The sequence below is a fragment of the Mesitornis unicolor genome, unplaced genomic scaffold (genome assembly GCF_000695765.1).
Source record: "Mesitornis unicolor isolate BGI_N332 unplaced genomic scaffold, ASM69576v1 scaffold8694, whole genome shotgun sequence".
In the NCBI taxonomy this organism is placed as follows: Eukaryota; Metazoa; Chordata; class Aves; order Mesitornithiformes; family Mesitornithidae; genus Mesitornis; species Mesitornis unicolor.
The window spans coordinates 4,707-16,632 of NW_010177997.1; the positions used below are offsets into that span (position 1 = coordinate 4,707).

Here is an 11,926-nt window from a genome sequence, read left to right on the forward strand (position 1 = left end):
TGAACTAAAATTATAAGTGGAAGACTTCAGTCTTTACATGCCTAAAATATTTTATCACAGACATATATTTGTCAAAATTTTATGAAACTATATTTTGATTGATTCATTGGGGTTTTTTTACTGCAATAATTTTTGACCCATTTTCCCTGTGTGTGAAAACTCTTCCAAAGTATCAAGTTTGAAAATGGGTTTGAGAATATTACTTTTGTAAGTGCTGAGTGCCATCACTCTGGTGGTACTGGTAGTCAGCAGAACAGTGCTGGTGTTACTGTACTATTAACATATATACACACAGCCTGCAATAGATACTCAAAAGCAGTATCTCTGAACCTGATTTTCTATATCTAGATGTGAAAGTATGTACAAACTTATGTGGGGTCAGTATCTAAATGCAACTCATGTGTATACAGTTTTCTACCCAAATTAGCTCATATGGTCAAACTATAATGAAATGTAAGAAGAAATACCTGCTACTAGGATTATGTTGGCAAGAGATGCAGCTGTGGGTTTATGTAGTCCAGGAGCTTTGGTTTGTGTCAGTGGAAAGTACCCTCCACTACCACCAAAATACTAGGGAGACTTTTTTGCCAAGTGCTCTTCCAAAGTGCCTTCCCTACGCTGACAGAAGCAGTTTTGTCATAAAATTTGTATTGCTGATATCTAGTGTGGATTTTTCTTCTGTGCTAGCAAAGCCATAACTGAGGCTTAGACACACAGTGCATTCTGCTAGTGAGTAAAGGATTAAATGCTGGGGTTTTTTTTTAATACTCAACCGGGAGCATATGGAGCATAACTTTTTTTTTCCTGTTCTTTTCCAGTTTAGGTCTAATATCAGATTCTTTTCATATGTTTTTTGACTGTACTGCTCTACTGGCCGGATTAGCAGCTTCAGTTATTTCAAAATGGAGGTCAAATGATGCTTTCTCATATGGGTAAGAAACTTCAGGCTGTTACCTTAATGTATGTTAATAAATGTCTAGGGAGTAATTTTTCACTGTATGAACAAAACCTCTTTTTGCAGAACATGGAAAAGCTATGTTGAAAGTGTGGGTTTTTAAGGTGAGTTATGTAAACCTTTAATATTGCCCTAGAAGTAGTGAAAATGTGAAGGCATTGCTTGTAGGGAGCAGGTCTATCACTTCTAAGATGTCTGTGATCATACCAGTGAAAGCAAGTTTTGCAGCAGAGAGTTGTCCTGTGTTGTCATGTGCATTACCAGTGAAGTAAGAGCAGCCGCATCGCGCGTCTGTGCTCACAGCGCAGTGCCGTGCATTACAGGGAGTCTCAGAGTGCTGGTGCCCTGTGCTGCTTTTAGAACAGAGTGTTACAACTGAAAGGGGCTAAGTCTCAGTGATGCTGCCCTTGAGACTGATTATGAGCCATCCTTCTCAGAGCCAGCAGGATTCGACAGCTGTGGCTGTTACTAACACAGAGCCTCTAGGCTGAGGTCCGTCATCCCAGGCCACCCTTCCTGGAGACAGCTGCTGCAGCTGGTTCTGTTTCCGGGGCACTTGGTTGCACTGCATGTTGCAGTTGTGCCCTATAAAACAATACTGGTGATACAATATTCTTAATTGTTTATACTGATTAATTAACAGCAAATTGTTTTAATGTTAATGGTTTTAAAGTAGAAAAGGGCAGATTTAGGCTGGATATGAGGAAAAAGCTCTTCACCATGAGGGTGGTAGATCAGTGGCACTGGTTGCCCAGAGAGGTGGTGGAGGCCCTGTCCCTGGAGATATTCAAGGTCAGGCTCGGGGGCTCTGAGCAACCTGATCTGGTACCAATGTCCCTGCTCACTGCAGGGTTGGACTGGATGAGCTTTAAAGGTCCCTTCCAACCCAATACATTCTATCATTCTATTCTGTGGTTCTAACTGAGCTGTAACATGGGTTGCTACATTCCCCATAGCATTACTGACCTGAATGTCAGCATTTAGCTTCAGCTGTCTTGCCTAAGCATGGACCCTGTAGTTTGAAACTTAAAGCACTGCTTAATTAAGGTGGAAATTCCAGTGTGCCTAAAAATCAATTTAGGAAGAATTGATTGTACCATGAACTAATTGCAATGAAAGCAGATTCTGTATTAATTACTGCTCTGCATTTAAACAGCTCATGCTCTGTTTATTAGAGAGCAGCCGCAATTTATTAACTCTCATGTTTGCTGTGTTGGAATTACGTGTTATTCTAACCTGTCTGGTTCTTACTGGAAAAATTTAGTAGCTGAAATAATTTCTAGTTAAAACTTTTACGAAAAATCCCCCTACTAGAGGATGAGCAAATTGGTGTATGGTTCTGTTCGATATTAAACAGAACTTCAGCAGACTTCAATTACATCTCACGTGCTTATCTTACTTTGTTGGCTTCCAAATATACGTTTATACCGTAACTTCCAGTAGAGATGATCTTAAATGAAATGATTTTGACATATTGAAAGTTTTTATTTTCATCTAGATCAGGTAATTTCTGTCAAAATACAACATAATGAATTTAGTATACTTATCTGTAGTTTATATACTGCATCTTCCATTCAGCAAATCCCTGTGTAATACAACTGTGTGAAAACTAGAAGATTGTACTCCAGTCTCTAAGTTCTGCTTTTAATTTTCAGCATCTATGTGGAAATGGTAATATTTGCTATTGCTTTTTTTGTTTCTTGCAGGTATGTTAGAGCAGAAGTACTTGCTGGTTTTGTAAATGGCTTATTCCTCATCTTTACAGCATTCTTCATTTTTTCTGAAGGTGTAGAGGTATGTTACAAAGTCAGTTCACTATCAATTGTCACATTTGTAGTTGTAAAGCATATTTAATGGGAGAAATTGATCAAAACTTATTATATTAATGATTGATTAAAAATCTGGGATTTGAGCAGAGGATAGGACCATCTGAAATTGCTGGTTTGTGACACAGCTTTTCCAGTGTATCAGTACTAGCTTCTTAAATAGTGTCTTTTGATTGTGTATAAAAATTCTAGGAGATTTACCCTGTCCTTTTTTCAGCCAGTTGAGTATGTCATAGAAAGATCTTTTACTTCTCACTGTTAAAGGACAAAGAAGGCCAAGAAAGGCCAAAACTAGTCATGCAGAGAAAAGAAGTTATTAGTCTCAAGAAATGGAAATACATTCTGTGAAGAAGTTGGGCTAACTCATTAAAGAAAGAGGATTATCTTCCACATTTTGAAATCTCATAGAAATTATAAGTAGTAATCGCTTTAACATTTACAAGGGGCCTTTTCTTGAATTTTTTTTTACAAGATGGTTCAGGTGATAATTTCAAGACTAAAATTTAGACATCAAGGGTGTCATGCACTGAAGTGAGGTAAAATTAAGAGCGAAGTTGATACCTGATTCTGATCAGTTTACATTAATGCCTTTTTTTTACAGATGTGCTATAACTTTGTTTAGACTTCCAGTTCAGGATACGTTCTAGTGGGATTTTTTTTTTAATTACTAAAGAACTGAGAAGACTTTTCAGGAACACATCCTCTTTGTACATAAGCCTTCAAAATCAGGACATACTGGGCTGAAATTGCCTAAAAGCTTGGGCAAACTTCACTCCAAATCTAGAAACAGCAACAAAACTTACTAGAAAAATTACAAACTACTACTGGAAGGGTCAAGGGTAATGTTGAAATATCATTCTTTTCCCGCAGGTCTTAGCTCCCATGCTAAGCATTCCCTTTGTGATGGTGACTCCTTTTTTTCTGTCACTTCAAAATTTTACATCACGCTATTGCCTGTGCCTTTCATCCCTTTGGACAGCTGGTGAATGTTTCTCTCCCCTGTCAGCCTGTCATGTGTCATTGAAAAAAAAACTTCTGAAGAAAGTAGGGTAAAAAGAATTAAAAAAAACTAAATCTAGATTTTAGACGTTTTTAAAAATGCCACGATTTGTTCTCAGTCTTCATTTCATTCCCCTCATCCCCTCACCCCTCTAAGGAGAAAGGAAGAAATGGCATTCTAGACTCTTGGAAGTTGTTTGGATGACTTGGGCTATCCACGTACTACAGCAAACTTGTGTGTTCATATGGTGTTGAGCCACATCCCACAGCGTGATGAAACCTTATGATAGAAGTTAGCTAGACTATCGGAATATTCTACTTCCACAGCTTTAGTGATAAAACTTCAGACAGTAGGAATTAGTCTGTGTACCATTCCAAAAACTGAAAGTCCTGAGTAATTTCCAGTTATGTCTTTACATGCCTGTTTGTATGAGAATGCTTCTGTATCTAAGCAGTTTTTTCAGTGCCTTTTAATGATGTAGAGATTATAAAACTGCATTTGCATCTCAGCTTGTTGTTTTGTTTTGGTTGGTTTGTTTTTCAGAGAGCACTTGAGCCTCCTGATGTGCATCATGAGAGACTTCTTCCTGTTTCCATACTAGGATTCATTGTGAATCTTATAGGAATATTTGTTTTTCAACACGGAGGTCATGGGCATTCACACGGCTCTGGTAGGATGTCTGTAATTTTCAGTACTGTTTCCTGTCTTGGCATCCTATGTTCCACGACCTTATAATTCTTCAGTGAGAACCCCAGTGTTAAATCTTGGTCCTTTTAGTGGCAATCCTAGCCAAATGTATCTATGACTTGTTGTTGTATTGACTTTGTTTTATCACCAGCCTTATTATGTCACTACCGTACTTCTCATGTTAATATCTGTTAACTGGAAGACCTTGAACTCCAGAATCTGCCTTCTGGAACATGTACTCCTCTGTACCTTATTGGAAGAGACTTGCAGAGTGTCTTTTGGACAAAATTAAGCTGGAGTTAAATGAGGTCTTGGCTGGAAAATGTACAAAACAGTGTCTCAAACACATTTTAAGTATGGGATGATGCAACCTCAGGTGCTTTTCAACTTAGTGTCTTTTGAATTTAAATGCAGAATTTATTTGCCTAAATGTGTATTGTAAACTTTTTTGTCATTTGCGGTTGGTTTTTTTTCTGCAAAGCTAATTGATATCTCTTTCAGCTTAACATATGAACCAGTAAAGGCTGGTGGATGAAAATAGTCTCTGGTCTTTGAGCAGCAATTTAAGTTTGAATTTTTAATGTATGAATGATAGCCCATTTCTTGTTTCTTAAAACAGCTGTTTTTAATGTACTTGTATCTAATTATATGTGCATTTTTCAAATTGTACTAAGAGCGTAGCACAACTTGTCTCAGAAGTGGGAATGTATAAAAGCACTTGTCTTCTCAAATCGAGTATATGTTTTATACAACTGCACAGCATAGATTTAGATGACAAACAGCTTGTATTTATTTTCTTAACTTATTTAATGCCATACCATAAGATGACCTAAAAGTTTTTCAGTAGCTTAGAAGCAAATGTAAGCATGCTTTTATTCATCACTGAAATTTATACTCTGACAGTGATATTTGTTTATAGGGCACGAACACAGCCATTCCCTGTTTAACGGTGGTCTCAGTCACGGACACAGTCACGGAGGCCATGGTCACAGCCATGAACATAAACATGCCCATGGACACGCTCATGATCACAGCCATAGCCACGGACACTCTCACGGTCAGGATTATTGTCATGGTAAGTACTTAGTTAATGTCATGGACCATCTTGCCTCAATTAAATTTGCTATTAATGATTTACTGAATAAAAAGGGAGGGTGCTGGCAGCTTGTTGCAAACATACATTGGAGTATGTTCACTGAATGTGTGGGATGCTATACCACCACCATGTTTTGTGGTTCATTTTGGTAAATGCTGTTTCCGTTGCAGTAAGTTCAGTGTTAGTTTTGAGAGGTTTTGATTTACTTTTGTTTTTTGAATGTTCACTGTAATGTCGTATGTAAACAAAAGATAAAACAAGATGTATGCCATAACAATATAATGAAATTAGTTATCGAGCGTTCTGTTTCAGTTTTTATTAAAATCAATAGACAGAGTTAAGCTCCTTTGCTAGTGTTCTCCATCTGAATAATTTTACAGATCATGATATTAGGAAAAATGCACAAGCAATCTCACTTTGGGTATGTAGGGACTGATACATTGTACTGGGTTTGTGATCACAAATACCAGATTTTCACTGTCCTGTGTAGTTGTAATCTGTTTTAAATCTGGTTATGGAAAAGATACTTGGTATCTTAGCTATGCTTAAATCTCTTCTATAAAGGCGAGCAATCTGTGAAGAGAGATCCATGCAAAATGTGGTCAGTAGCCATGACTATGGGAGAAGGGGCAGTGTGGTTACTACCTGTTTAAATCAGTGCAAATGGAAGCCTTAGTGAAATGCAGGGTTGTCAATCCTTCCTGTCTAAGCCATAAACTAGAATCTGATGTGACTGAAAATGTGCACATTCAGAGTGGGGAATAGTGTGTCAACTGGCAGACAGAAGGTGACAAAATATAAAAATATTTACTTGTCCTTCCTTGCTGTTTTTAGTAGAAAATTGGTGCTTGTTTTCCAAGTGTTCTCCTGGAATTTTGTTGGAAAGCAGGAGCTCGCTGCCTCCTGCCTCTTCCTTGCTTCCCCATGCCCCGCACCCCAGTAGAACAGTAAATATAGCTCTGTTTTGTGCAATTTGATATTCAATCACTTTTGCATAAATAATTATACGTCTTCACTATAAGTCATTTGCTATCCTTCAACAAGTTTTCCTTAAAATATCTGGTGTGTTCCACAAAGGCATTAATCTGCTTGGATGAGAGGATTTTTTTACTTAGTTCTACCTTCTCCAAAACTTGTCCCTGTTGCTTTGCATTAGGTATAAATGTTCACTTAAATATTTCTGCTTAGCAAATTTATTTGACCTTCGTCTTCTTGCTTATGTGTATGTTTTGTATTGTTGAGAGAGCCTTATTTTGCTAAATGCTAGAAAGGTCTCACTTTTCAGTTTGTTTTCATTAAAAAACAAGTGTTGATCTTTTCATACATACATATATAAAAATCTGTTGTGTAAACTGTTAATTTCTTTTCTAAAAGATATGTTTTTAAGACTTTTAATTGCTGCACTGAAAAAACAATAGCTAGAGTAAAAGCCAGTCATTGTGAGCAGCTTGTCTGTTCAAGAAATTTCAGACAAGGAGAGACTGTAACAAAACACACCACTAGAGAGAGCCTTTGTGTAGGTTAATGTGCCAGTAATTGTCTTCACAGATGACCATTCTCTTGAAGGGATGGCTGGATCCAGCAAACAGATCTTACAAGGTATGATGAGAATAAGTTGTGGTTTATTTGTTTTATCATGGTCTGCCTGCCCGCCTATGATTCTCACACATCCGTTTTAGACGGTGCCTCTGGGTAAATACTGCATTTTTCTTAGAGAAGCTGTTTAGTGCAGTCCCTTTCCACCTGTAAACAGAGCAGTGCTGTGCTCTGTGCATCGCCGAGCGTTCAGACATTCACAGAAGTCTAAATGTGGTGCAGTGTCAACACAGTTTGAAAGGGAGATCCCAAAAGCTGGGATTCAGCTTCTGTTACTGATGCTGAAAAATCAAATAACAATAACCTAGGAAAGAGTAGTTAAAAGCAGAAACCTAAGGAGCCTAATTGCAATGTATGCCCTGGAAAGTGAACACCAGTGTTATTAAGATAGAATGTCTTTGAAAAATGCAGACTGATATAATTTTAAAGGATCCATGAGCTTAAAAACTTGCATTTCATAAAGCTATTACAGTTGGTTTGGTAAGATGGTAATTCATTCTCAGTTGTTTGAAGGGGTACTTGGAGTCCTTGAACATTAGTGTAAAGAAATTACTGATATTTTAGATGTCAGGTTTGATTAATTTTTAAGTGTTCAAAAGTTAGAGGGATAAAATTATGTGATGTGGGAGGTAGTTATTATTTGGTATACACAAATGTTGATAATGTTTTCTCTTACTGGATGGTTTTCTGGCTTGTTTGTAGTCCTTATAAAGGAACATTTTCAACCTCTTTGAGAACTGAATATAGGATACGGTAGTGTGTATGTGTCTATGTATATTTTTATATATATACACACTTGGTAGAATATATTTGAAAGTTCTTTCATGAAAGGCACATTTTAATTAAAGCATATTAAAAAGACTCAATTTTATATAATTTTTTTAAGATAATTTTCAATTCTGTGGTGAGTTGGCTCTAGAAAGCAACTCAGCACCCAGCAGCTGCTCACTTACTCCTGCAGTGGGACAGAGAGTGAATCAGAAGAGTTAAAGCAAGACTAGGAAAAGTCACTGAAGAGCTGATGTATGTGCGTTGTTTTTGTGAGGAGGGATTATCTGAGTGGAGGACTGAGTTCAAGCAGCTGTTTCTGAATGGCTGTTCCCATCATTGCCAGCAGAGAGCTCCCAAGGCTAAATTTTAACTAGCTGCAAGTGCTTGTTCCTTTGTCCTTTAAGGTAGTGTGTTATTCTTGAAAATAAGAGTGAAGTTGTTGATGTGTGCAGTATTGTTTAATTCTCAAAATAATTTGTCTTGGATTTTTTTCCAAATAACTTCTACAAGATATTGTCAAGGAAACATTGGCTTTGAAGCTTTACAGAGTTGTTTCTGTTAACAGTCTTTCCATCTAACACACTACTTATTGTCTATAGGCATCAGGGAATATGAGTTTCTTTACTGTAATATGGGTGGGTATTGAATGAAAAAAAATTAGCTACATCTGTTAATCACGACATAAGTTGATAGCCATGCCATGAAATACCCCTTTTCTGCCAAGTGCAGAAACAATATAAATTCCTCAAATGCTCTGTATTCTACAAATACATTGAAACCCTGTGATCACTTTGTGTGTTTGACTAAAAGTTGACCACAAATGTAACAAGCATTAATCATGTTATCTAGCAACTCTTCTCCATAAACTGTCTTTGAAATACTCCATTAGCTTTAAGCATACCAAGTTGTAATGGTATCAATTGATCTCTTCCAGGTGTATTTCTACACATTGTTGCAGACACGCTTGGAAGTATCGGTGTAATCATATCTGCTATATTGATGCAGAACTATGGCCTAATGATAGCAGATCCTATTTGTTCAATGCTGATAGCACTACTTATAGGTGTAAGGTAAGCATTGCTATCACTGGTATTTGGTTTGGAAAGGTTTGTCTGTTAATGACTTAAGACATTTGCTCTTCTTCCAAGAGTGACTTGTTACCTCTGTTCTGTACAGCTTCTCTGGTGTGCTCTTATATAAGCTGTCTTTCTTTTCCACAGGTACAGCTTTTGCTCTTAAATCGGCATATTTTACCCCTGCTTGCATAATGCTACAAAAATGCCTTTGAGGTTCAAACTGTAGAAACTTTCCTCTCTGTATTTAGTACATGCTTATATAAACCAATGTACTCCAGTAAATGGAGCAGAATGGCTTCAGGGCAGCAGAGTTGAGCCTGCTGGCACAGGATGTGCCCTTGTTCTTGACAAATCAAGGCTAGGAAATTTTTTTTTTCCCCTGTCGAGAACTGTCTTTTCCTTTGTTAATTTTACATTGTGAGATACCCTTATTCCTTTTAAAATCTGATGGAAATGCTTCAGTAATTCTGGACTTTCCTGGTTGTTGCTTACTGGGATCCCTGTAAATGTTGAGCTATTTGGATTAGACTGGACAAGCAAACTTTTCATTCAGTGATGCTGTTATCGAGGCTTTTCTGGCAGCAGTTCAATGGTGGCATAACTCCAGTTACAACCCAAAAACTGAACACCTTTGTCTCTTCAGCAGTGGTGAATGTCATCTGATTAATTGCAGCTACTTAAACCATATATGGCATGTTTATACCATGTGCATGGCAGCATTCACAGAATTATTGATGTGAATCTCCCTGTGTATCGGAGTAGGGCAACATGCTTCAGGGACTGAATGCCCACAGAAATCTGTGTGCTAGAGATTGCTATTAAATTACCATTTTAATACAAACTTAGTATTTTGACTTAAACTTCCTGTAGTTTCATAAAAGACAAATTATTACAAACTAATTCTATTACTGAAATCTCTGAAAACAGGAAAGGAAATGTGCAGGTTACCAACGGGAAACAAACTATTGCTGAGGTATATATATGTATATATAGCAGACTAAACACAGGTTCCCATATACTTTTTAAGGGTCTAGTTTTCTGTACAACAAAGGAAAGCCAATCAAGTCTCATTCACGTGGTATTTTCTGTTTTTTCTTTCGTTTGTGTGGCAGTTGGAAGAACCTGCCATAATAGAGCTTTCATAACAAAGCTGTTTATAGGTCTTCTAACACAGTCAAGAGGAGCATCTGAGGTCCATGGTCTATGCTGTGTAGAAGGACTGAAGAACTTATAGTGACAATATAAAGCTGTAAAGCCTCTAATTTCTCACCTGTTTTGTCTGAAGGGTTGAGCAATGCCTCTTCAGAGAAGTTAAGCAGTGCTTTTAATTCAAATGGTTGAGCTTTCCTGCAGAGAACATCTTTAATTAGAGCAAATTGTCCACTACTGGCCAGGTTGCTCTGTGCTGCTCCTGTGGTCCTTCACTAAGGCTGCTCTGAGGTGACATTGTCTGCTGAGCTCCTTGTGAGTTAGCACAGATCATTCTGGCTGCACCGTGAAAATCCAGTGTGGGATTCTTCTCAGGTTGTTTTCACTGACAAATCAATACACTTTTAGGCTTAGTGGAAGCAGGAATTGGGTAGCTCTTACTAGAGTTTAGAGAGGTAAGATCAGCCACTTCCCTTTAGTAGACTGTGACTGTCTGCACCCCAGTAAAAGACTGTCTTCAGTAGGATTGTATAGAAATATTGTTAATACCTGTTACATCTCATGCTTTGAAATTTATCTTTTTGGAGGAAGAAAAATACCTCACATACTGCTGTTCTGATCTAGAGAGGCAGAGGCATGAAGTCAGATCCTTTCTGCTTTGCAAATTTCATTATGCTTTTACCTGCTGTGGAAAGTTGTGTTTTCTCCATTTTTGTGTTTATCTGTTGAGCCTTGACAAGCAGAGGGCCTGGTAGTTTGTGGTTTCTCAATTGGAGGGCTATATCCTATATAAACTTTAAAAATCTCTGCACCGTAAATCTACGGCTGTTTCTGAAGGGTGAAGCTGGTGTGGGTGCAGGGCTGTAGCTCTCGAGTCACTGATACCTGATGAATCTTTGGTTACTTTCTGTCTATTTTATTTTATTTATAAAAGCATAAATAGGACATGCTTAAAATAGACAGGTCTGTTTTACTAGCACTTCGAACTCTTTTTTTCAAAAAAACCACCAAACTCTGCTGTTTCATAGTTGTTCAGGTTGACAATCTTCAAGTTTTCTCCAAAGTGTTTTCCTCGTAATTTGACGTGCCTGAAACAGTAAACAGTTTCTCAGGTCTCTAAACTGCTTTTAATATTTAAAACTAAATGTTCATTTGTTTTTTAGCCTTAGGATTCTTGGTCTTATTCTGAAATGTTGAAGCAATTTTAGTATTTCGATCAGCTATGTGAAATTAGTCATCAAGCAAAAGCCACAACTCCAGTCCAAAGCAAGAAGTTTGTCCGAAACCACTATTAGAGCCACATGTTTCTAGAAAGGCACCGTAGACGGAATTTGATACTAGATTGAACAGAGCCTGCAGACTGCATATTAAGTGGTCAAAGAATTGAGGCAATTTACTTCAGTCATTTAGTGAAGTTGTTTCCATGGGTTACATCGTTTTCACATAAAATCTAGAGCTGCTCGAACACCATATAATATGAAAGAGCTTTGGGGAGGACATGCCTGGTATGTTTGGGGTATACGTTTACAGTATTTGGGGCATAACAGTATAAAAAATTACTTTTAAAACTGAAGTGCTGCATTCACTAAGATTCAGAAGGAATGTTCTGTAGCAAAGCTCCCCCAAACTAGCATGCTTGTGGGTGATGTTTTGAGCCATCATTGCTCAATGGCATACGCTACCTTTATTTACAGGGTCATGGTGCCTGCCAGCCTTGCTTGAGAATCAAAGTATTCCATTCACACACAGACACAGAATCGCTCGGTTGGA

At 37.6% G+C, this 11,926-nt stretch overlaps 1 protein-coding gene across 1 annotated transcript; it reads left to right on the plus strand.

Annotated features, from left to right (window-relative positions):
* Nucleotides 1-818: 818 nt before the first annotated feature.
* Nucleotides 819-9,001, plus strand: SLC30A7 (solute carrier family 30 (zinc transporter), member 7; the record flags this gene model as incomplete). The annotated part of the gene is made up of 6 exons (XM_010182301.1): nucleotides 819-932; nucleotides 2,662-2,749; nucleotides 4,325-4,451; nucleotides 5,388-5,543; nucleotides 7,113-7,163; nucleotides 8,866-9,001. Coding segments are annotated over 6 exons (672 nt in total), but the record flags the coding sequence as incomplete, so codon positions are not given.
* Between the last annotated feature and the right edge of the window lie 2,925 nt (nucleotides 9,002-11,926).